Source organism: Haliotis rufescens, unplaced genomic scaffold, assembly GCF_023055435.1.
Source record: "Haliotis rufescens isolate VD_foot unplaced genomic scaffold, xgHalRufe1.0.p SCAF_18, whole genome shotgun sequence".
Taxonomy (NCBI): Eukaryota; Metazoa; Mollusca; class Gastropoda; order Lepetellida; family Haliotidae; genus Haliotis; species Haliotis rufescens.
This window is the reverse complement of record NW_025963868.1, coordinates 13,083,937-13,111,737: the sequence shown is the minus strand read 5'-3', so window position 1 is coordinate 13,111,737 and position 27,801 is coordinate 13,083,937. Positions and strand designations below refer to the sequence as shown.

At 38.4% G+C, this 27,801-nt stretch overlaps 3 protein-coding genes across 6 annotated transcripts in view; 2 read left to right on the top strand and 1 right to left on the bottom strand.

Moving 5' to 3' along the window:
• Positions 1 to 27,801, top strand: part of LOC124121871 — a 247,368-nt gene that overhangs the window by 185,529 nt on the left and 34,038 nt on the right. The gene's annotated exons all lie outside the window — the stretch shown is intronic.
• LOC124125581 overlaps positions 296 to 27,801 on the bottom strand; it is a 48,749-nt gene continuing 21,243 nt past the window's right edge. Inside the window, exons 10-12 of one of the 3 annotated variants that reach the window (XM_048398232.1) lie at positions 1,469 to 1,546; positions 605 to 736; positions 296 to 424 (exon numbers count right to left, since the gene is read on the bottom strand). In XM_048398232.1, coding sequence (XP_048254189.1) covers positions 606 to 736; positions 1,469 to 1,546 — 209 coding nt within the window. In that variant the 3' untranslated portion in view covers positions 296 to 424; position 605. Of the gene's footprint in view, positions 425 to 604; positions 737 to 1,468; positions 1,547 to 25,963; positions 27,759 to 27,801 lie in introns of those variants that run through there. The other 2 variants (XM_048398234.1, XM_048398233.1) reach the window with 2 other exon arrangements.
• LOC125381522 lies at positions 14,204 to 22,991 on the top strand. Its single transcript, XM_048398240.1, has 6 exons — positions 14,204 to 14,262; positions 16,085 to 16,420; positions 18,352 to 18,510; positions 19,596 to 19,643; positions 19,939 to 20,055; positions 20,361 to 22,991. Exons 1-6 carry the CDS (start codon positions 14,205 to 14,207, stop codon positions 20,618 to 20,620), a joined length of 978 nt encoding a protein of 325 aa, XP_048254197.1. The 5' UTR covers position 14,204; the 3' UTR covers positions 20,621 to 22,991.

Below are 27,801 nucleotides of genomic sequence, written 5' to 3'. Positions count from 1 at the left end.
CATAGCTTTTTTATCATTTTACAGAAAAGAAATTCCCTGAATAAATATGGAAAATAGCTAGTTTGAATCTTCATTACACGTAAAATTAACAAAAAAATCATAAAAAAGCACAAAGCCTGTTCGTATCCTCCATAACAAGTTTAGCAACAAGTGATGATTTACCAGCTGGAGCAGGGAATCTTGGCGTAAACAGATAGCTTGTTGAGCCTGTGACACTTTGGTTTTTATATTTGTACACACAATCAACGTTTATAATGAAAACACTGAACCAATCATACTGCTGAAGAGAGTATGAAACTATTTAACGAAGATGAGTCACCGAAAATCTACGAGGCACATATACAGTACACCACCTTTTTCAGAATTCTGACATTACATATGTCAGTCTATTTCGCATCATCAAAGGATTCCCCTTTTACAGCCTCTCTGAAACAAAACAAAAATGTGTCACTTGCCACACAGTATCCTTATAAATCATCTGGATAAATATTAACAAGGTGATGTCACATACGTATTGCTGTATATACGATGGCCATGTGGGGGACACAATGTCATTTGCATATTTTTTCAATACCATTTCTTGATACTTCCGCAGAATACTTACATTAGTCTTCCTGCTTCTTCTGAATCTTAGTTTTGTCAGGTTTGGCGTATAGATCCTCTATGTTGATGTCGTCAGCTGTACCTGTAGGTCCCGGCTTATTTGTCTTGGGTTTCTGCACTTGGGCGTAGACATCTGGTAGAAAATTATACTTTATTTATACTTTAAATAAAGAAACAACAATCACGTAGTTATTGTGACCTTTACTTTAATCTATTACTTTGATCTAGAACTGCTAGTCTCCAGCCCCATGCTGCGGGAACAGGAACATGTCAGTTCAACACTTACAGTAACATCACACATTCAGGACTTTGGCAATCACACGGTCGATCAATTAAATTCAAACTAAATTAAAGGGTATCAAAACATATTACATCGATAACGTTCAAACATCTGACTTGAAGTCTACATACGGTCACTAGCAGTATTCAGAAGATATGATACATGGCCTCCCTTTTGTATATTTCAAGCTGGTGTGACTGACTAATATACACAAATCGATTGCTGGGCGTGCCTACTTTTCATCGTATGTGCGAAACAGGGATATAAAATCATGGAAAACGTGATTATCAATAATTAAATTAAGTTCAATTGACAATGTTCATAGGTGGTTATGGTTCTTTATTTGACTATTCACCCCGAATGGACCTTCCTAGCAATGTGCAACAACAGTGTAGCATCCACAACGGTAGAATAGAGGTGATCCTACTTTGAATTATTATTTTGTTGTAATTTAGGTTGTGTTAAGGCTGACATTTTCGATTTCAAATGTACACATTCTATTGACAGTGCATGTGATTTTTTCTAAACGATATCAATGGATCGCAAGCTGGTGAGATGGTATACAGTGATGGCGAAATTCCTGACCTGTTATCATGTGATCATTTGTTGAAGGATGGTTGGGTGAAGTGACGTCACGTGAAGTCTCATAAATATCATTTTCCACTGAAATAAACAATACAAAATGTTGCACGTGGATATACACTTCCATTGTATAACAACAACAACAACAACAAAATGTACATTTGTATATCGCCAATTCCACATGAAAGCCTGATCATATTACTCGTTTCAACGGACATGTCAATATCTAATTTGTATTTAAGGTTCTTGGAAAATATACAACCAACCCTGCCCGTATTCGAAGGCGCTCTGAGACTCTACATTCATGTATCCATCTCATCCTACTGGGTACCCAGTTGCTGCTGTAAAACAGGGGTCCACTCCGGAAAGGCTTCCTCACGAAGACACCTGTCTATGACAGTGTGTGACAGAACCAGCTGTCATGTTTGATGAGCGGAAGTACTCAGACATCCAATCTCTACCACCCCAACGTAGCCTGATTTGTGACCTGTGCGCTAATACATAACATGACACACATCTATAAACATACTATTATTAAAGCATCACACAATCCAATGATCTTACCTTGAACTTTGCCGTTAATGTCTTGGTCTTGTAAGACGCGATTTCTGAAACAAATACATTTACAGATATCATTTATCTAAAACAAGAACGAAACCAGAATATCTTCTGTCACTCAATAAGAATTAAACTTTGTATTAATATGTGTACATTTTGATAAAATATATTTGCGTTTTGCAAATTATGAAATCTCACTTAGACGTAACAAACGGCAAAACCCTTAAACGTTTCCATACTCAATTCCCACTATGTCATAACACATGTTTTTTTAATTGGCATGAACGCATTTTATACAAGAGTTACTTACTCATTGTAGTAGGTATGTGATGCCTCGTGTTTGTGTTCACGTGTACTGCCTGTAACAAAAGCAGGCATAATGTGTTGTAGCGTGGCTTTAGTAAGAAAATATCAATAGACGATTAACTTGAACAATTATAATGTGTTGTTATCACATCCAATCTGTTTATCCATATTGTTTTGACGCAAACTGAACGTCGTAACATAAGACCGAGGTGTTGAAAAGTTTAATGGTTCCTTTACCGTTATTCACAGGACGTCCTCTCCTTCTTATACACAGAACACTGACGACGACAACAGTGACGACTGCAACACCTCCTCCAACACCAGCAACGATGTAAGCAACTTGACTACCTTCAAATGTACGACCTGAATATGCCTCGTATTATATAAACATGGTGAAAAAAGAATAACGTCCCTGGTTTTGTAAATGTTAATGTTACTTTAGATAGAGCTGGTAGATCCTAGTTTTAAGGATGGTATCTCAGTGGCCTAGCACTATACAATCGGCACTAGTCTGGACAAGTACAAGTAGCACACACCGACACACACACACGCACACACTCCCTATCTAAGTGCAATAATCTTGAACTTGACCTTAGACCCCATCTCACCTCAGGTTATACAGTGGCCAAATTTTGCTCACACTTATTTTCCAACCTCGCCCTCGGGTCTTTTAATACGAACCATATTAAAACGAGTTGTATTGGAGTTTACACTTTTATCGACTTATGGAGATATATTTCACGTCAACGGACACAAAGGTGAGATTCTATTATCATCCATGATTCATTTGTCCATTCTTTCTGTTTGTAAAAGACAACAACCAGCGTCTTGAGGGAAAGAGGCACTGGTGACCAGCTTCAGTCTCGTAGTGTTTAGTGATGTCATAATACTGAGGCGTTATGGTAACTGATGACGACACATGGTCTGTAAAGCATTGGGGTGGAATTTCATTGGCGCTATAATTATTATCTCCTAGGGGATATCGCGTGATCCAAGCGATGTCTCCCGTGGACGACAGTTTTGGATGAGCATTTTGTTGGTTGTATATTATGGACTAAAAGTGTATGGCAAAAATATAAGTATGATTAAATCATCTCACCCCGTCCTTGAGGAGACTTGCTTGAGGAGATGTCTGATTTTGCTGCAGCAGTTGTAGTTGCATTAGCTGCTGAAATAACTGGTATAGTTGTAGTAGATGTAGTTGTTGTAGTAGTAGTAGTAGTAGTAGTAGTAGTAGTAGTAGTAGTAGTAGTTGCTTCTGCAGTGGCTGTAGTTGCTACTGTCGTAGTTGGTGATGACATTGTCACAAGGTTTACTACGCCTGAAAATTATTATAATTATCAATTCGTTACAAATTATTGTTAAGATTTGCGACAGGAATGGTATTCCATTCGTTCGTGTTAAAAGTTAACATTACACAAGTATCGCAATAATTGACCAATTTGCTTAAATAGGTAACACTGTTTAATGGCTCAAACACACCATAACATACTCACGTATTGTCAACCTGTTGCTCTCCTGACCTCCCACATTATCCACACACCACCACACAGATCCATTATCTATGGAAGTGAGGATCCTGAGAGTCACATTGTACTGGTTGAGACTACAGGTCACATTGACACGTCCTGACAGATGGTTGTAATTGGTTGGTTGTGATATATCTACACATTGCGGGCACATTCTAAAAAAACCATGAAACAAAATGTGAGAGCATAGCGATGTTTTACAGCCGCACGCTCTTTCTGAGTCAATGGAAGTCACGTGACATAGTGAAAGTTAACATCAATCGAAAAACTGTTTTCTGTCAATTTTGAAATTGATTTATGTGTTTTACGACGTCATATTAAACTATGTCGGTGAGATGAATTCGTTGTAGCAGGATCACTCAGGGTACATGGGGTTTTATGTGTCCCTCGCTAGATTCTATACCACTTGCCATCTAACGCGGAACGCATTGTTACTGCTTCAAATTGCACTGAACGTCCCACACTCCTCGTGAGCAGCAATACCCAGCTCAATAAGCCCTGGTGCTGACACACAAAGACATACAGCCAAGGCGAACTGGGATTTGAACTCACGACCAGCCGATCCTCGCACGTACGTTGCAACAAAACAACAGGGGAAATATATTACAGAATTACTGATACATCTGATACTGATGAAATCATATCTAAAAATTTAAATATCTATAGGTATTTTTCTGCAAAAAAATCGTTGAATAAAACGAGTTATATCTCTGTTTATTATTTGTCGGTGAGAGTGAGCTGCACACACGTCAGGATCTACATATCACAGAGCCTGACACTGTTTGGGCGAGTGCCTTTGTCCCACATGGAGCGGGGTATTGGAAATACCTGTATATGAACAAACTGACTCATGGTTCGTATTACGATTTTTTTTTTGATACCTATCGAAATTTCATGAAATTGAATGCAGTTTATTCTCTATCGAATTACAATGCGTCGCTTTATGTGTAGAATAGAGGACGTCCGAGGTTTTTTATGATATTTAAAACCCGCATCCGTGCGACAAAACCGAGGGGCGTCAGGTTTTATCTAATTTATAAACTACAAAAATAAACTTTAAACAACATTGATCAACATGTTATGTTTCGTAATGCTTTCCATGAACCTTAGAAAACGGGCATACAATATCTGTTGCTGCCGTACGGTATTTAAAAAAAGACATTCTTTAAAAGCATTGTGATTTATCAGCGCCTCTGTAGCCTAGTGGTAATCTCACTGGACTACAGATACGAAGTTTACCTGTTCAATCCTCGGGAATACAACATTAGATTTTACATTTAATTAAATTGTGTTAAAATGCAAAAGATATTTCTTGCGAAAAATATTGATATGTTACAAGGTAAACAGAAGTTGTATTAATAACATTCCCGTCATAATATAGCATATTATATAGCAAATCTTCGTGGCATATCATATAAAATCCCAGGGATATTATAATATCACTGTTGATGAGATTTTATCCGACTTAAGAACCATAAGATGACGTCACTGAAGGTTTATAGATAGAATTAAACAACAATCCAGGCAAGATCCTACTGTACCCAGTCACTATTTTAGTTAAAAAGAAGAAAATAATGTCGACTCAAAAGGAATTACAAAACATATGGTCAAGGTATGGTGCGAAAATGAGAATGGTTATATATGCTGGTTGTCCTATCGAGAGAGGTTGGGGCACCAAAATGGCCTCCATCACTTTTACCCATGTGGGGAATCTCACCAGCACCTTCGGCGTGACGAGTGAACTCATTAATTAACTACCAGGCTACCTCACTGTCCTGACAGGTGTAGAGTGAGTGAGTTGGGTTCAACGCCAATTTCAACAGTGTTTCAGTTATGTCACGGCGTGTCAGCTTAATGTTGGAGGAAAGCCCGAAGTGATGCAGGTCTCAGACATTTACCCCTTTGATGAAAACCACCAGCATGAGTATGGTGCTGACACACCAAGAAACTTAATTGAACTGGTATTCAAACCAACGATCATATGTGTCTGGCGTACATAACTGACGCAACTTTGCAAGACGAAGTGCAGCGCCTTAGACATCTGTGCCACCCGTGACCAGGAGAGGTATAGATATATCACATATTCACGTACTGATGTATGTTTTCAGATTTAGAGAGAAAGTTGCATTTGTTGTCATTTAGAAAGGGTTATAGTGCATATTTTAAAAACCGAACGTCAATGGCAATTTTATAGTAGGTATTATCCAGCAGTGGGAAGGGTGAGGAGAAAGAACGTAACCAATGTTGCAAGATGGATTGGGAAACATTATTAGGATGACAACAAAATAATATGTAAATATTTCCTTGCAGCTGATTGAATCAGAGGCTTGTTATTGTTATTTGAAACACCCCATGGAAAAACCATATTTGAACATTTCTTGAGTGAGTGCGTTGGGTTTTCATTATTCCAGTTATATCACGGTGTGTCACCTTAATGTCGGAGGAAAGCCCAAACTGATGGAGGTCTCAGACGTTAACCACTTCGCTGAAACCCACGAGCACGGGTGTGGTGCTGACAAACCTAGAAACAAAATCGGGGCGAACCGGGATTCGAACCCTCAACCATAGGTTTCTTGCGTGCCCAAGGGACGCAACTCTGCACAGCGAATTGCGGCGCCTTAGACGACTGGGCCACCCGTGCCACAGAACATTCCTTGAAGTGATGGCAGATTGAGATATTTCGTATTACAGATATCTATCTAAACACGATGAATTTCAACTCACCCTTTGTGTATGTCGTAAATCCGCACACCATTAAAAACAAGATTGTAAATGGAACATTCATGTCAACACAGTCGTGATAAACCAGTTATTTGGATTCACAGCAGGTTTTGTCGTTAAGACTTAACAAGTTTCACCTCCCCGTGTCACTGATCCTCCTCACATAACTAATCTCGTCAATACTATTGAACTCAGGTACTGTCACACACACAGTCAATGTATCTGTACTCCAGCCATAGGTATTCGACTCTCTGGCTCGTGTCGGTTGTGTTCACTACGCCAGCACGTGTCGTTATTAAGCTGTAACACTGGGCGATAAGCGACGTCTCAATACATGACTTATCAACTCACACACTAGGCCGTGTCGACAATGTAGCTACATTTGAATCACGAACCCATGTTTGTAAGACCAGGAAGTAATATCTACAGTCCACTGGCCCGTCGGAAAACAAACTAAATATAGTATCTGCTCTAATAACCAAGTCACCATGACTACAGCCACAACCAAACTCATGATCTGTTGGGGATCCCTTTCAGACAAATATATAGATCTATAAATCCACTAAGCAAACGTCTTATCCAAAGGGGTTTGAATTGTGACAACAACAGGAACCATTGTAGTTAACCTACTATATGTTTGTTACAGAACAATGCCAACTGTTGCTTGCATTGCACTAACTCGTGATATGTAACTTCACCCGTGTTGGGAATACTGATAATAGTATTTTAGCAAGCACTCATGTGATTGTCTATCCTCCAGTATTCGCCCAAACGAACCATCACTTTACCCCTAACAGCTTCAAAACAAGTACACAAAATGCATACCATGATATATATCTGTGCTTTAGACATGTATTATTTTAATTTTCTTTGACAATGAGGATCAAAGCAACCTAAACTGAAGTTTACACTTTTGTATTTACTTTTACGGCTTCTATCTAAGAAACGACACATGAACCGAACCAGCGTTTCGTTTATTAATAGTCAACGTTATGTTTTTGATAACATAAATTTCGTGATCAGCAACAATCCAGCTACATTACAGCGTCCAGTAAAAAATCGAGGTTGGACCAAACAAACCAGTGGTTGATTTTATGATCGATGCCAGTCACTGTCGGGGTTCGACACGCAATCAACCAAGTCGCCGAGACTGATCGATTTTGTTCTCTCCGACGGGTAGGTTTCATTAGTTCGTTCAATCACTAAATGGGCTTGTTTGATTATATCTCTGATATTCATAATCTGTCCGGCAGTCGTGAAGAGCGATCTCCACGTGGTGAGTGCTGGGTAACGAAAATAGCTCTTCCCCTGTGTGGACCCAGGGCAGAATGTGTCCTCAGCACCTGGTCGTAAAAGGCGACCAAATTGGGCAGCCCGTTTGCCGTGGGTTACGCTCCTGTGTCGGCGGAGGACGGGATTCTGGTGGTTGAGGGCATTGGAGCTAGGAACCGGTGTTCACCACTATGACCCTAACTTCACCTAGACGGGTGGTAGGATGGGCCCGGTCTTATCAATCGGCTGGTCATGTCAGGCCCTCTGCATTAAAGAGTGTATGCACACCCGTAATTTATATGAATGTATTTTTTAGTCTTGGCCAATATATAACATATTTGAACTCACAAAATATTTGCCAGAAGGCGGTGGCTTATGGGCAAATCTGGTAAAGTTGACCGCTGTATTCTATATGTCTCTAGTTTATTGTTTTGGGCAGAACCAGACTGCCAACTTTGTAGACAAACGTTGCTATGCATGTATAACAATCCCGTATCCCTGGTGTTTGCATGCTTGAGATCCGATGCAATATAATACTGCGCTTGCTAGTGCTCGATGGTGGGTGGGGAGCAGGGGTGCTGAAATATTTTCCTTTCACCATGGCCCTTTAATAGAGACCTTTGATAAACAGCCTATCAAACTCAATCCGTTTGCTGTATCGAAAGCCATTTCAGGAATTTGTGGTGAGGTGACGAACGTGACTCGTCAACGTAGTGGTTCTCTTCTGGTTGAATGTGCAAAGAGACAGCAATCTCTCAATCTACTATCTGTCAAATTGTTTGCCAATATTGAGGTTGCTGTGTCTGAGCACAGCACACTAAACTCTTGCCGTGGCATTGTGCGTGACTGGACCCGTTGTCTGTGTGACATGTCAGAGCGGGATATTGTTGCAGAATTAGGAAAGCAAGGTGTAACTGCCGTCAAAAGGTTTCCCAGGAAGCAAGATGGAGATGTTGCTCAAACAAACACCAATCTGTTTACCTTTTCCAGAACTACACTTCCTACATCAATCAAAGCTGGCTACATGAAAATTGGAGTGGTGGTGTATGTCCCCTCTCCACCCCGATGCTTCAAATGCCAAAATTTCGGCCATGGATCAAAATCTTGCACTAGATCCCCAGTTTGTCAACGATGTAGTGGGAGCCATGACAGCTCAGACTGCAACGATGACCTTAAATGTAAAATTTGTGATGGCCATCACATGGCCTCTTCAAAATCTTGCTCTGTTTGTATCTTAGAATCAAAAATACTTAAAATCAAACATACCAACAACATCACTTATCATGATCATGATGCACGAAAACTAGTTGTTCCCCAGCTGCCTACAACTACATCAACCTTATCTTGTTCTGCAGCAGTCTCCCGTTCCACTCAAACAAATTATATAACATGTCAGACAGATCTTACTTGGGTCCACTTTGATCAACCCCTTAAAATGGCATCCATCAGTCACACTAAAGGTACATCTACATCGTCAATTGTTTTTAAATATAGTATGCTCCAATATGTTTCATAACTTTAAAATATGACATTGCATAAATAACTAAATTGTGTATATATTAGCTTGGTCTCGTCGCTATATGGCTGAAATAATGCTGATGCGACGTTAATTTTTAACTCACTCACTCACTCACTTATATTCAGCCTACGAGCGAGCATGCAAAGCAAACTGCCAGTCAACCTGCCAGTCAACCTGCCAGTAAGTCTACACGTCAGCCTGAACAAAGTACTGAAGACAGAAGTAAAAATCCTTCCTCCTCACGATCACGTGAGAGGTCACCTATTGAACCACCGTCACTCAAACAAATAACCTAATCCAGTGGAGTTGCAGTGGACTTTAAATAACATTCAATTATTGATACGGGATTTTAAACCGTCTGCGTTATGTCTACAGGAGACATATCTTAAAAGTACAGTTAAATTTGATATAAGGCAGTATAACTGTCATCATTCATATTCCCCCCAGGCGACAAAGCAACTGGCGGGTCGTCTATTTTGGTGAGACAGGGCGTGATTCACAGCCCTATTTCTATCAATTCAAATCTCTAAGCTGTTGCTGTTCATTTAACTTTGAACGTTGTCTTTACTCTATGTTCCTTGTATATTCCTCCATCCACTTTGCTTCGACAAACAGATCTTCAAAATCTGTATGATCAGCTACCCAAGCCATGCATAATTGTGGGTGATGTGAATGGACACAGCCCTCTATGGAGAAGTGTGTTACCACAAACAATTAAAGGAAAGTACTTGAGGAATTCATTTCTGATAATAATTTATGTATCTGTAGTGATAATTCAAACACTTATAAACGCTTATAAACAAAATCTTGGAGGAACAATGTCTCCAAAATAAATTCCCGTACTCCTATATCCAAGGTAAGGAACATGATTCAGAAAATTAAAGGCAAAGTCTCTGTTCACCATCTAAAGCAAGGGGATAATGTGTTAACTAATAAATCAGACATTGCCAATAGACTTGGTGAAACATTGGCAAAACATTCGTGATCGTCTAATTATGTCCCTGAATTCATAAAATATCAAAATCAACAGGAAAAGAAAAATGTTAATTTTAACTCTGAAAATGGGGAAGACTATAATGAAGTGTTTTTCTTCCACGAGCTACATACTGCCATAGGGCAAGCTCATGATACATGCTGATAATATTCACTATCAGCTCCTGAAACAATTGCCTAAATCATGTCTAGAAACACTTTTTTATATATTTGGCCAAATATGGACGTCAGGGAATTTTCCTCCTTCGTGGCATAATGCCATTGTAGTCCCTATCCCAAAGCCTGGTCGGGATCATACAGATCCCTCAAATTACCGTCCTATATCTTTAACCAGTTGTGTCTGTAAAACCATGGAGCGAATGGTAAATAATAGACTGGTTCTCAGAAACCAATAGTCTACTAACACATATTCAATCTGGTTTTGATCATTTAGTACAATTAGAATCGTTTGTGTAAAATGCTATTGTTAACAAACAACATGCAGTGTCAATATTTTTCGATCTTTAGAAAGCTTACGACACTACCTGGAAGCATGGCATTTTAAAAGATGTACGCGAGTTCGGTCTGAGAGGCTGCTTACCACATTTTATATCACAGTTTTTAGCCGGAAGGCAATTTTAAGTCCGAGTGGGTTCAAACATGTCTGACCATTATAGTCAGGAGCAGGGTGTCAAACAAGAGGCTATTTTGTCTGTTACTTTATTTAGTATTAAAATCAATAGTCTTTCAAAAGGTTTTAAGTGATGCGGTAGATTGATTACTTTTCGTAGATGATTTTAATATATCTTGTTGTGGTAAAAATATGCACACTTTTGAGAGACAGTTACCATTATGCCCAATAATATTCAGAAATCGTCACGAGAGAATGGGTTTAAGTTCTCTAAAGTCAAAACGAACTGTATCCATTTTTGCCGCAAATATAAACCGCATAAGGACCCTGAACTATTTTTGGCTGGTTTTCCTATTAAAGTTGTTAAGGAAGCCAAGTTCTTGGGTATTATTTTACATTTTTACATCATATAAAATATCTGAAGACGAAATGTCCGATGGCAATTGGCTTGTTGAAAGTCGTTTCTCATTCAAGATGGGGAGGGGATCAGACAACCCTCCTTCATTTCTATCGTTCTCTCATCCGTTCCAAACTCGATTATAGCTCGATCATTTATGGTGGGGCCTGTAAAAGCAACTTACAATTTTTAGATTCAGTTCATCATCAAGGCCTGAGACTTTGTCGTGGAGCCTTTCGAACATAACCAGTCGATAGCCTATATGTAGAGGCCGATGAGCCATCTCTAAAACAACGTAGAATTCAAATTTCGTTACAATATGTGACTAAATTGTACTCAAATCCGTCGAATCCAGCATATGAGCGTGTGTTTAATACCATGTATGCCAAATTATTTCAATCAAAACCAAAACTTGTTCCACCTCTAGGGTTCAGAATTCAGCCATGCATTATCGAAGCTAATATTGATCTCTCTACCATCTCAACGTACCAGTTACTGTCTACACCTCCCTGGCAACTAGTTAAACCAGAGGTAGACCTAACACTAACTACCCTAAAAAGATCTGACACAAACTCATTGGTGTATCAACAAGAATATGCCCAATTAAAATCCACATATGATTCTCATCGTCCTATGTTTACCGATGGTTCAAGTGCCACTATCATTGGATCTAAAATGGTAAAAATGGTGTCTTCGAGAATCCCAGATAATAGCTATATTTTTACAGCTGAGACCAATGCTATTCTTATAGCATTGGACTACATTCAAAACCAACCAACTCCACACGTCATCATCTTTTCTGATTACTTGTCATGCCTTCATGCAATACAAAATTGTTCTTCAAATCATCCGTTAATACTTGACATTTTAGAATTGCATAATGTTCTCGCCACTGCCCAATACGACATCGTCTTTTGCTGGTTGCCCACTCATGTTGGAATCGCTGGTAACACTATGGCTGATACTGCTGCAAAGGCAGCAGTATACAAATCAGTAACGTCACTTCTTTTACCATACAGTGATTACAAGCCAATAATTCAATGTTACATCAAAGATATAATGCAATAGAAGTGGAACACCCAAGTAGGTAAAAACAAACTTTATGCTGTAAAACCAACAATAGGGTATACCTTCTTGGATTGCCATTCGAGATATGACGAAGTTGTTTTGCAACGATGTCGTATTGGACACAGTCGATATATCCACGAGTATCTTTTAAAAGGTGAGGATCCGTTCTGTGTCCCTTGTGATGAGAATCACAGTCAAGCATGTTTTGCTTGACTGTGTTGATTTTTCTCTTATAAGGGATAACTATTATTATTCAACATCTTTAAAGGATCTTTTTTATAATATCAGTGCTCATTTAATTATCGTTTTTTTTTAAAGAAATACTATTATTTGATAAATTTTGAATAATTGGATATTATTGTCAACTGAGATGTTTGAAGGCTGTGAAGGGTTAAAGTAGTTTAAAATTATTGTCCCCCTGACAGTGGCATGTGAGTCCATCTAAATTGAAGTAATTAATATCAACTAGTGTTTTAATTCCTTGATTGTGTTTTCATTTTTTAATATTGGTTAATATTTCGTACAACCACTCGTGACCAAAGTGATGGCATAAATCCTGCTGGGAATCACGCAGGAAGCAAAAGCACTTAAGTCCCCATGATCTCCAGTTAGGTGGTCCAGCTTTGGTTGCCAGAGGTCTCTAGCCTGGTTTTACTTTCTAATTACAAACAGACTGAGAACGTCTTTGTTTAGATATTGCTCTGGTAAGTTTTATGTCTACACTGTGATAATTACCTTACTTTTGTCCTTTGTCGACAGAAAAATTATATTAATAAACTTGTTCTCATCGCGATATGGCTGCAATATTGCCGATGCGATGTAAAATCATAACTTACTCACTCACTCATAATCTGTCCACAGAACTTTGTAAGTATTTGCACACATAGACGTTCCATATTATGGTTTATGTGGTATATCTTTGTGTGTCATTTTTAACGTTTGATATGACCCATAATATATACCACATTAATCATGGCATTCCGTCGCGAGTTAAGAAGCTTGGAATAAACCTGAATTGTTATTAAATGTCACCATACCGTGATTTACCTGTAGTATCTTGTTTAAGTAGTTTTGTAAGATTGTATTACCTGGCTATGAAACATGACACAATCGCTTGTCAGGCAGTATGCATAAAGCACTCAGTATAAAGAGACGCATACATTAACATATATATATTTATGTGTCATACCCAACGCATTTCAGATTTGATAGTTATGAGCCGCCTGTCACTCGTCCCTCGTGAAAGGAATGGCGGCAGATTAGGTTCATACATACCACTAGGTTTTTATGGCAATCAACAGGACGCCATGTTTACTATACCATTACTCACACAGCACATACTGGGGTAGTTATCGTGGGTTGTGTGGACTGTAGATACTACTTCCTGGTCTGGTCTTACAAACACTGGTTCGTGTTTCAGGTGTAGCCACATTGCTGGCACGACCTTCTTTGTGAGTTGATAAGAGTCATTTATTGATGCATAGCTGATCGTCCTGACAGTGCCCAGTGTGACAGCATAATAACGACACATGTCGGCGACAGTGGTGACACAACAACCTGCTAGAGCCAGAGAGTCGGGGACCTATCCCTGGGATACATTGGCTGTGCGTGTGGCGGTACATAAGTTCAATAGTATTGACGAGTTTGTGGACGTTCAGTAGCACTGAGGAGGATAAAGCTTATTTCTAGGACGTGACAAAACCATATTAGTAATAAACATGCTGTGAATTGTAAGTAATATCACTGTTTTGTGTTGACATGTTGACATGGATGTTCCACTTACGCTCGTGTTGATGGCGTGCGTGTTTACAACATACATAAAGGGTGAGTAAAAGCTTATTTTGTAGCATGGAGTCTCAAATATGACATCAATCATGCTGCCGATGCCTTTGCGGAATGTTCTTTTGTCTATTACATGTGTGAAGTAACAATAGCATACCTCCTATTCACGCAGCGGCGTCACCAGAAAAGGAAGTACTTAGATCTTTGTTAAATCACGTGCTTCCAATGACATGCTTGTCGTGAGAGGCGACTAAAGGAATGGGCTGGTCAGACTCGCTAACTTGGTTGATGCATGTTATCGGATCCCAATTCCGTAGATCTATGCTAATAACAATAATCACTGGACTGTTTAGCCCAGAGTCGAATATTTACAGACCGTCGTCATACACTGTATAGCTGGAATATTGCTGAGTGTGCATACAGCGTTAAGAATAAAAAAATACTAACAAAATAACAAAATATAGTTCAAGAACCTGCCAGTGAAAGACGCTTGGCCACCATCATCTTGTCTGGTGCATCAGCAGATGGTCTCAATATCGCTATATTCTCAATATGTTTGTCAAGATGTCTGGAATGTGCCCGACATGGACCAGCCCCCGCGATCCGCATCAGTCTCAGTGCACAAAATCATCTCGAATACTAGTAACGTATCAGTATTTCAAATCCGTTTTAAGTTGAATGCAGATGAGCAGTAGGCATCAGGGTGCATGGGTTTATGTTCCATAAATTTAGTTGATAGAAAAACCCGCAAACGTGGCATATTCAAATCAGGAGACTAATGTCAGAATATCTGCGCACTGAATACTAAATAAATCTGGCTAATCTGAAAACACATACTGTTAACCGACATTGTGAATATATTTTCAAATACAAAATTCTGAAGCACTCTCTGTCTACGTGCACTCTCACAGTTGTTAGAAAGACGTGACGTTACTCTGGAGTGGTATGACGTCACCTAAAATGCGAAGACGCCATGATACAAAGATTGATGACACAAAATTCCATAATAACTGGACTCATCTGGTTAGCAGAAAACCCAAATAAATCGAATCTGTTCCGATCAAATATTGATCTTATGAAACCAAATATTTAATTAATGTGGCAACCATTTCGCGTAACTGTATGGCACGTTTTGACATCTGGGATTGAGAAACAATATGCATTTTTATAATAAATTTCAGGAAAAGTGTTAATGCGTAGTGCCCTCCAAAACTTTAACATGGAACTTCGACAGTAGTAGAGATTGTGGAACGGCCCAGGAGATTTGAGGGCTTTGAATCCCATTTAATCACGTTTTCAACCAAAACGATCACAACACACACTTCCATTGATAATAATATGCCACCTATTCCGAATAGGGAATATTACATAGGCATCAATGTTGACAGGCCATATGCCCATAATCAGGGATCCTAACAGATCGTAATATCCTTGCACAGCTAAGGGACTCTACACACACTCTGAGAATTGTTCTGGACGTATCATTATCAGAAGTATAAAATGCCAGTGAGGCAAAGATAATTGGGAACAAGTTATTTTGCTAACATGGACAATGTCAAGACAAAAATTGCTATAATAGTTTAGTTTAGTTTACTTTGGACTGCACACAATGGAGAATATGTCCTTTTAATATTGTGAAATACGTAACGAACTATATGGGCTATATGATGCATTGTATCTACATGTACAAAAGGCCTGTGATCTTTTGATACCAAAATACTCGTGATGAGAAGCATTCCATGTGTCTAAAAGATTTATTGGTTGGGGTGTGGGTTCTTAGATTGGAATAAAAGGAGGGAGATAAAACAATACTATACAGCTCACGATTTTACTTATTCACGACAACGTTTTGAATTTGCTACAGGTTCGAACTCCCTACAGCTAACAAGTTCTCCAGCAACAGCATCGCCACACCAGCCGTACACCTTGATGTGTAGCAGTAGTGGCAATGATGGCAGGACTAGAGCGTGGTACTGGAGGAATGATCTACTCCTTCGTACGCGATATGTTTCAGACACAAACTGTCAAGTTGAGAAGTCCAACGATTACAACTACAGACATCTGTCAGGACGTATCAATGTATCCTGTAGTCACAACCAGCACAATGTGACTCTCAGGATCCTCACTTCCATAGACAATGGATCTGTGTGGTGGTGTGTGGATACTGCGCGTAGTCAGGAGAGCAACAGACTGACAATACGTGAGTATGTTATGGTTTGTGAATAAACAGCTTGGCCTCAGATGCAACTGATCCTTGATTGCGAGACCTGTGGAATCTTAACATTAAACACTATCGTAAGTGAAACAAACCTAAACAACCAATTATTTTACCATTTACAATGTCAGTTCTTTGTTTTTCGCGTTTGCGTAGCTAATATATATATATATATATATATATATATATATATATATATATATATATATTCACCATCAAAATTCCTATGTATTGATGAATATGGCAATATAGGTGTAATCGAAAAGCTGAGCTAATGTCAAGGGTTGCTTCAAGCAATATTTGTTCAAAATGCAGAAAATTAAAGTACCTCCACAGTACATCTACTGTGCAACACTGGGTGAAACAGTTCGCCTTCTAATAGCTGTTTTTGTGATTTACATGTTTGCAATCTGAACATCCTTACGCTCAAAGCACGTTTAAAATATCAGCATTTTCACGCTCTGAAGTTATCTGAAATAAAAACATGTTCAGAAGTTTTAAATTCATGATTTGCTTTTTCTTCAGTATTTTCAAGAAATTTACCAGCTATACCTGCGATGAGGTAGAAGGCAAATTACCCTAAGACGTTTTATGATATGATAATGTGAACATCAAGGGTGTCAAAGTAAACACAAATCAGTTCAAATAAGTACCAATCTCAATCTACTCAATCTATTTAAAGCCGAATGAAAACAATCAATAGAATATGATCTTGTATTAAAGTATTTTTTTATTCGACGCTACTCATAAACTACGATTATGTGATCTATCACTAAAAAACAGTTTTAGCTTAATACTTGAAAATGTTGTCACGCATTTATCATCTTTCCTTTAAGATTTCATAGTCCAGTGAAAAAATAAGTCATTAAGTGTTATGGTAGTCATGTGGAAGACATTTCCAGATTTGATACATATGTGACAAAAATGATGGCCGATGCAACTCCCTGTTTTGACTAGTGTCATATGTTCCCCTGTATGTTTTAGTTGAACAATTGAGTGAGTGAGTGCGTATGGTTTTACGCCGTTTTTAGCAATATTCCAGCAACTGCGGGGGGACACCACAAATGGGCTTCACACATTGTACCCATTTTGGGAATCGAACACGGGTCTTCGGCGTGACGAGCGAACGCTTTAACCACCAGACTACCCCACCGCCCGTTGAACAGTTGACTAGCCTTTGCATGTATAGGACAGACTACACGTATCTGGTATCATCACTATTTGATAGTGATTCTTAAATACATGCTTATGATATTGTCTTACAATGGACGCTGCTTTAGTTGAGACTTATTATGGTTATGAAAATAGTTTTGTCACTTTATTAAGCTTCAGCTCAAATCACATCTTCTTGAAGGTGACGTTAACTCCGCATCGTGAAGATCCACAAAAAATAAAAGCGACAAAACTGACTCGATTGTACTGTTCCGACAGTTTTACATACTTCGTCTCATCCGGAGGGTGAAGCTATCGAATGCCACCTTTTAATATTATATTTCCCACATTTCTCGTGAACTTCTTTATAAGCTTAACTGGAAATCATGAATTCTTTAGATCATAATAGCGTTAAAATATTAAACAATTCGAAACAGTCAGGCCACTCAAGGCATGCATTTGGATGTTCATGTTGTTATGCGATCCTTGTCCCTTTCTTGTGTGTGGATCTCAAATGCAAAATCTTTTATGAGGAGGATTCAAATACAAGCCTAAGCACATTAAGAGCTAAACACATTTGCTTATGCTAAACTCATCCCGCAACTGACTCAGAATACATTATGAAACATATTTATGAAAACGCACAAATCACCATCATACCAAAACGCTAAAACATAACATATGAACATTTTGATACCACAGTCTAGTCCTTCAATTACTCAATTAATGGCAGGCAATTTAATGAAAAAGAGGTACTTTTCCAGACGTAGTAAACCTTACGACAGCGTCATCAACAGCTACGAAAGCAGCAATTACAGCAACTACAGGTACTTCAGCTACTACAACAACTACAGCTACTACAGGTACTTCAGCTACTACAGCAAAGTTTGATATCTCTTCAAGCACGTCTCTTCAAGAAGGGGGTGAGATATATTATCACGCTGTTCTATTCCATAATAGAACCTATATAACTTATCATAAAAAAAACTGGTTTCAAGCGATACCTACTTGGAGATATCACTGGAAGAGAATTGCATTTGAATGCTATGCAGACCAGTATGACGTCATCAGTTACCATGCCGTCACAATAATATGACCTCACTTATCTCTGTGCCACTTATCATGAACCTGCTAAGAAATATAGATGCAGTGAAGTTGCATAACAAAGGGATTTCATCGTAATATGTTACCTCATTTGCAAAAAGACAGAGCACATTAATAACTATATTCATTGAAATTAAAGATACCCCGTATACAGACACTCAATACACCATAAATGTGATATAGACATTATTTACGTATTTAGTTACAGTTGTTTATATTCAGGAACTCTCTGATCGTATGTCTCACTTTGTCATAAGAATATCATCTTTTTTAACTGGAGTTGAAAATCATCACTACACCTGTTTTGATCCAATCTATGTTCTTGATGACAAAATTGATACTATGGTGTCAGTTATTCTTACAATTGATTCGACTTAACGTGACCAGGTTAATATAGAATTCATCGTGCAGTAAAAACCGACCAGCCTACAAATTGTCTCCTTTTGTCTCCTCTTGCGTGCATGAATATTGCTTTGTATGTATAAAAAAATCCTAACATTGCTCAAAATAAAGCAACAGCAGACAAGCTATGTTCAAAGCACAAATCAGTTGATGATGTTTTCCATACAGACGTCCTAATTATACACTTATATGATACTTAATGAACGATATTCCCTGAAGAAAGGTGAGCCTCCAAATAATTGTTTCTCCAGATTCGCGTATAGTCCAGTGCCTCTTAAATAATTATGTCTGAAATGTTTTGCTATCAACAATAATACTAAATTGTGATAGACATGTAGATATGAACAACTTTCAGTCGATAGAACTCAGATGTGCAATTGTAAATATAATCATATGATGTTGTTTGGAATCATTTAGCGTATTACTCACATCTGTGTTTCTGTAATTAAAAAAATGCTCAATATGTACATGATACACACCTATCATGTCTGTGTGTCTGCAGTGTCTACTGCAGACCATGGGGCTGACGAGAAACCAACATCAGGTGACGGTAGGTGCACCAACACTTGCGCTTTCAATTTATTGATGTGGATAGGAAACACCGCACCCAAAGTACCCACATCTCCTGTGTCTTTGAGGTGTCAACAAACATAGATGATTACATGTCCATTTTTCTTGAGTCTTAAAATCATGAACTTATTCTGCATGTATTTAATAGGAACAGTCACATCAAACATCATTTAATGCGAAAAATATGTAGAACCCCAAAAGAAGCATATCAACAGTTACAGTGTGTATAGCGTAATTAGTTTTTAAATTTGTTTTGCTATTTCTACTTTGTAAAGATGCCCCAAACGTCGTCTACATTGCGGTAGGAGCAGCGGTGGGTGGCGTTGTTGTTGGTTGCGTCATCTCCGCCATCGTCTTCATCATGTGGATGAGAAGGAGGAACACCAGTACAGGTAGGAAATATGTAGTCTGTGTCATATGCCAGTGTCAATAGCACATTAGAGCTAGTGAACAATTGCAAGGACATGTATTTGTAACTGTGTTGCCATTAATCCTGAAAGACCTGGTTAATATCTTATCAACAAGACACTTAAATCGTATTGTTTCGAACTATACAGGGACGAACTGCATCATAAGCTCAATCTCTAGAAATGAATGAATGTAAATACCTTCTAGATTATTTTCCTATGAAATACAAAATGTTAAAAGAAGTTTTAGTGTCGTACTACCATCACTTTTCTTCAAATATAACTTCCAGAAGACGATGCGAGCGCTCCAAATATATACACGTCTCCGGCCCACTACGAGGACATGGAGCACCAGTATGATAAAGTAGACAGGCAGTACGTCAATACTGTGAAGGTTAGTGGGGCTGGTTCTCCAGATTCCGTGAACACAGGGGACCAAGCGGGTAACGCAGCCTACTACAACACAACTGGTCAACATCAGCATCCTGATGAACATGCAAATGCTGGAAATACAACGTACTACAACGATTCACGTGATGCTAATAACTAGATTCAATGGGCTAGCACTACAAACTCGACATTAGTCTGGACTAGTAGAAGCAGACCCATGTTCCCCTCACCTCACCCATTGTAACTTCATTGATTTCACAACTAGCCCGTTTATGAATTTTGGTACTTAGAATATGTCCCTTGCAATCAACATTATTGTCTAACGAGGCGATATAATTAATCGGGTAGTCAGGCTCGGTGACAGGGTTGATAGCATGTTCTCGTACTCAGATGGAGTGGATCATTGCTCGCAATATCATTAACTGATTTGCTGGCCGCTCTCATGAAGCTTGAGTTATGCTGATGGTGGCGTTAAACACCACACAAAAGAAACAAAAATATCCATAAGCACAACACAGGGTAACACAAGAATACAAGATACGACACATTCGAGAATACAATATTCAACAGTAAATGTGCCTTTTACCAACAGCGCTTTCTTGAAACAGTGTGGTTGTTTTGGGTCTATGATTCTGCAATTGGTTGTGTTGGTGTATGCTAGCTATGCCTCTGTCAACATGGTAATTCAGGCATAATTTGAAAGTGTTTTGGAAGTTAAATAGTTCTCTATTGAAAGACGGAACTTGAGATGATGTAACACTCGTTAAGACTACCATTGAAGAAACAAAACAGCAGTATAAAAAATAAAGATAATATGATGGAAACAGAGTTTAATATTGACAATCAATCTTTAAGAGTGAAGACAACGCAATTTTCATCCTACAAAAAGAAAAAAAAGAAATATATACGGGAAAGAAAACTAAAACAAAATCTCCTGACTAAACAATTAGATGAATCCCCGGAGCAAACATTGAAAGAGGACATGCTGGCAGATTCGAGCCACACTGCCATGGGATCCGTGCCAATTTCAACTTGTCACACAAAGGGGCACACACAGTACGGGATCTAGACCAATGGTAGTCAGACTTTCATTATGTGGACATCTCAGTGGCTGAGTGGGTGTGCTGGCGATTAGGTGCCTCACCCTGGCGGGGTGGGTTCGAATAGAACTAAGTACTAGAACCTGTACACTACAAAGAAAGTGGTATCTCAAATATGACATTTGTTACATTTGACCACTTTCAAAATGGCAGTGGTCATAGCTTTCGGCCATGGGATCCGTGCCGATTTACACTTGTCAGAGAGGTACACAAAATACGTGATGTATACTACCAGTTGTCGGACTTTTAATAAGTGGAAGCCTCGGTGGCTGTGTGGATAGATCGCTGACTTTATGTGCTGGCGATTAGGTGCCTCACACTGGCAGTGTGGGTTCGACTCAACAACAAAAAGTACTAGAACCTGTACTTAGTAAGAACATGTTATCCCTAATATAACATTTGTTAGATTTTACCACTTTCTAAATGGTATTGTGTGTTCATATTTTTAACCTGCAGAGGTGTTTTTCACACTCTGAAACAATGCTGTTGAAGTCAAGGATTACCAAAATTTGCCATTTTCCTACAATCTTCTTTTTTACCGTATTAATATAAAATACTTATAGACATTTATGTGAGAGAAATAATCATTTTGTAAAATTGGAGTACGAAGATGAACACGATACTTAAGAAGAAGATAGGAAGAGTATCAAGTCATACATCATATATTATACATAATACATGTTGTCTTCTTAATATAATGGGATAAAGACAGTTTAAGTTGTAGCTACTATTCTAATGAAACAGAAGATGTTATACATATATTTTTTGGAATGTAACAAAGTAAGCTCCATCTGGTGAGACCTGAAAAGTTGGATATCACTCAGAGCGCACAACCCGGTAATAATATCCAATATGACAGGTGTAACAACACGACACGTATTACACCCCTACCAATGCATTTTGAATCGGCAATCGCCATCAGCCCGGATGGAAAGAATTTTCAGTAATGTCCCGTTGTGCGTCGTCTGCTCGGCTAGCTTTCCCGTGACAATGTCAATTTGATTGTATGGTATGTGATGCAAATGGTATTAGATGGTCCTCTGGGTGATATGGGGGTCTTGGGTTGATATGGGTTATGATATGAAAACTGCCATGTGATAACTTTTAAGCCATATTAATATCCTAAATCCTGTTATGCAATGATACATTCACTAACATATGACATGATATATACGTAATATGAAGGTAGCGATTGATAGATACATGCATGTACTGTTTGTTTGGTGTTGTTTAACACCTCAGTCATCAATATCCCAGGTATATTTTACTTGCAAACCAATATCTCCAAGAATCGCAGAAAATATATATTGCTTATATTCCATGTACACTTTACTTACAAACTATTGTTTCCAAGAATCTCAAAAAAATATGTCTCCAGACTATGTTATGGAAGCCTCTTCCTTCATGTGGAGACATGTCGGCACAGTAGACCCCCCCCCCCCCCCCCCCCACACACACACACACACACACCCTTTACAGTTCATTTCCTTTCAGCGAATGATTTTAATAAGGACCTAATATACAACATTAATTTAATTTGTTACAAGTCAACAAGGCCTAAACTTCTACTCACAAAATTGTTATCAGAAAATAATCCTAAGCGCATCTTGGACGACAATTATTCATATGATACATGCATTGTTTATTGTCCTACGTCATGTTATAGCGATTATATCATAGTAAATAGCCTTTAACCGTACATATTGTAATAAATAGGTAATGTCTCTTAAGGCAAGATATGGCTGGATTTCATTGCTTTGGAGTCAGCTTTCACGTGAGGACCGCTCATCATCCCTAAGTGCCTGCCTAGCCCAACGAGTAAGCTTGATCACTGTCGCTGCTGGATGAATATACAATAGTATTGTTGACTTTTGATATCACCACTGTATTTGTGCCTTTGAGACTGACATGCGGATTCCTGGGTTAACATATTGATTTAATTTGGAAATCGACACGAAACAACAGAAAGTGGAATGTGTAACTTCACAGGCTGGTGGCCAACATGGTGGTCTTCATGGAGACTGACTGTACGGTGTCAAAGTGCTACTCATTGGAATATTGTGTTTTCTGATTGTAAGGGACGCCTGAGCACAAGGTGGCATCTGTACATGGGTGTACTTGTGATGTGACATCGTGTTTACAGATCTACATATATATGATAATGATATGGTGTCATAAATAAAATTTTATGAATGCATTACAAATAAAGGTTTTGACACACATGGACATAAGTGTATAATAACTTATGACGTTATATCGTGTATGATAATAATATGAATGCAATGGAAATGAAAGATGAGATTAAAAACCACATAACCTGATAATTTGTTTGTCTCACTTAACTGGGAGGTTGATCAGCTCTTTTAAGTGTAGGCAAAATAAGCTGTGGACAGAATGAGATGTCATGTGATGTGAAAACACACAACATTTGTGTTCTGTGATGTGAAAAGTATTATTCAGCAATTATTCCGATAGTGTTTGTGTGTGTTCATTGTTTAAGGCACTCTGCAATATTCTGGCTAAAAACGGCGATCTCTACATCATTCCTCTGTTGTCATTTAAGCTCATTGGGCATGTGTGTATATTGCAATGCTAAACGAATGTTATGACTGTTTTGCTGTTTGCTGCTTCAACGCACAGGGGAAACCCCTACTTGTGACGTCAATTCCATCAGGAGATATACTCCCTCTGCAGTTTTTATACCTTTTGGAAATGACATGATCGATCATTCCAAACATTTCATCACACTGACCTCAGGTCATTCGAAAGAACGCAACGAATCTATCGTTGTCAAATTCTACTTCTTTCATCCAAAGTACTCCCCAAACTCCGATCTTCTTCGTGGATCTCATGAACCAAACATCGTTTCGTTTCTCTTTACTTTTGTTGTTGTCTCCTGTAACGGTAACTCGTGAAACTCGGGATTGAATACGTCTTCAGCAACTGATACTTGCCGTAAAGGCGACAATGCTGTGTTGTAAGAGGCGACTAACGGGATCGGGTGGTCAGGCTCGCTGACTGGTTGATGCATGTTATCGTATCCCAACTAGTACAAGCAGGCACACAGACAGACGTGCATGCATGTCGCTGTATAAGTACAATAATCTTGAACGTGACTCACCTTCCCGGAGTTTTCTGTTCATGGTATTGTTACCTGAATTCATGGTGATGTAAACATCATACATAAAATTGAGTTCTCTCTAACATGTATTGTCTTTTTGTTTTGGCTGCTTTAATATGGGTTCAACATTAAGTTGGACTGACGCGCTGTGCTTCGTCAATGTGTTCGGACCGTCAGGCATTGTTTATTGACGTAAACAGGACAATTGCATTTCTTTACATTAATATGATCTCGTTAATTCAATTGTTATCACCCATGCCGGTATCAACAGTCGTGATAAAGTAAGAAATAGTGATATAAGCTGCGTAAAATCCAATTCATTCCCTCACTGATACACTTATTAATGGTAAGCTGTTTCACGCTCAAATGCATTGATATAAGGGTAACTCGCGAATGACCGTCAAATATTAGTGCACACATAAGATATACTTTCTCACTCTGAAGGATGGACGTGTCAATATACGCCTTCATAATCTGTCTGCATTCTTAATTCATGTATTATTCAGATATGTACATGAAGGTTCGATGTCTTGGTATGCAAAGATAGAATTCTTCTAATTGGACTGAAAATAATACCTTGATGGTATTCGAACATTAAAAGCGAGAAATTATACGTGGTTACATGGCAAATGTCATAACAACTCACACACGTGTGTTACAGAGAATATCCCTATGTTTTACTGGTAATCACAAGCTTCGGTGTTCTTTAATATAGTGTGCACCTCACTTTAAGCTAAAATGCAAATGATTACTAAACGTGCACCGTGATTGACAAATGTTTATTCAATGACGAGTTTACAGTATAAACTTACATATATAAATCAATCAAAAAAACAAATATATTCTTCAAATGCATAATCACATGCTCTCTTAGTTATCCTCTTTATTTATACATATTATTGATATTCCCACTGGTACTGCAGCCTCCATATTTCAGGTTTGCTTGGTGTGTGATACATTGAAGTTTATTATCACCCAGACCCAAGAGAAAATATGTAAGTCCCACTCAAGCTCTTGAATGATTAATTTTGACAAGTCTAGATAAGGATTGTTCTGGGCTCAATTTTAATTCATTATTTGTGTTGTGTAGATATGTATTTTATAATAAGATAACTTTATTTCTGTGACTAAACGTAAGTCTACGACGTTTTAGGTGGGCGGTCTAGGGGAAGTAACTCTTCACAACAAACTTTGTGTGTCCCACGAGGGATATACAGTTACTGCAAGAGCCAAAGCGATTTGTTTTTCAAATAATACCTATTTAATCAGCTCACCCGTTGCCCTGTCAACACATTCAGAAACAGGTTGAACAAGATTGTGTTTTCCAGACCAGGAATTTATATTCAGCAGGGAACGGCTGTCTAAATATACATCACTTTCAATAACAGGCTAATGTTATACACATACCGCGGTAACATATACTGCCTATTTGTAGGCTATGCATTGTTACGGGTGGCGACCAAAGCACGCTAGGTTGTGTTCACTGATAGCCATGTAATACAAGCTGTTCTTGTACACGTCTGAGTTGAGGAAAACATGAATGTTTATCAGGCACACATACATGTCGCTGAAAGAAATCAATGTTCGAGTGATCACAAGTGTCAAGCATTTGCCGCACAACACGGCAATGTACAAGTCAGAGAAGTACACAACACTTTCATATCAGTTGTGTATGGTCGTTAACATAATGTCAGCATAAAGTGACTTGTTATGGCATAAAAACACCTGGAACTGATTTGAAAGGGATAAGGGTTAAAACGAGACGTACACACTTTATAGTGATAGTCACATGTGGTGGGGAAAAGTGACTATACATTAGACACGGAGATACTAGTTTGGTGTTTTTGAAAGACATTATTTAGTCAAAGTAAAGTCACATGCATATGCATTTCAATTTACAGAATAAACAGAACTCAGCTGATTGTAGGGCGGCGGGTCGAACTTTACCTCACTTTTAACTACATAAGTGATCTAAATAAGATTAATGTACTTTTATAATCTATTTGGTTCCGTCAGAAATTATACAAGTAAGAAAGTTTGTCGATTATTTACGGATAACAAAAACGTCATAAACGTTACATATCATAAATCATGGACCTACTCAAATATCAAACAATTGTGTTTCGTAATAACTCTTAAGACGTTAACTTCGCCTGTGTTACGAGTGGCGATGCGATTGATGATATTATAGAGTAAAAACTACAGAATGAAACTAATAAATGGGTCATGATGTGTTGCTTGCGGACATGATAACTGTGTATGGACACCAAAGATATTGTGACATCATTTTCATAGATAAAATAGCTCTGTCACCGTTAAAGTGATGTCATCATTGATAACTCTTGTTTTGACATACTGACAATACAGGTGGAATTTAAAATATGGGCTTGTTCATGTTATTAACTGATATTATACAAATAATACAAACTCATACAAAAGCCCTGAAATATTCACTGGGGCATGGATACCAAACTGGCGTTAGATACCCCGTGTCGCTGCGCATAGTTGCGTCCCTCAGGCGACACGGAGTATCGCTCTGATAACGACTCATGGTTTCTTAGCACCATACCTATGCTCCTGGGTTTCACACACTCACCCCTTCCGTCACTAATTCACAAGGACGTACAAGGTAGCCTTTTTATCATTCCACAGAAAAGAAATGTCCTGAATAAATATGGATAAAAGCCAAGTTGAATCTGCATTACATGTAAAATCAACAAAAAAAATCATTAAAATGTAAAAAAAGCACAAAGCCTGTTCGTGATTGTATCCTCCATAACATGTTTAGCAACAAGTGATGAGTTACAAGTTGGAGCAGGGGATCTTGGAGTAAACAGATAGCTGTTGTATATATGGAGCCTGTGACGCTTTGATTTTTATATTTGTACACACAATCAACGTTTATAATGAAAACACTGTACCAATCATACTGCTGAAGAGAGTATAAAACTATTTAACTAGGATGTGTCACCGAAAATCTACGAGGCACATATACAGTACATCTCCTTTTTCAGAATTCTGACATTACATATGTCAGTCCATTTCGTATCATCAAAGGTTTCCCCTTTTTCCAGCCACTGTGAAACAAAACAAAAAAGTTTCACTTGCCACACAGTATCC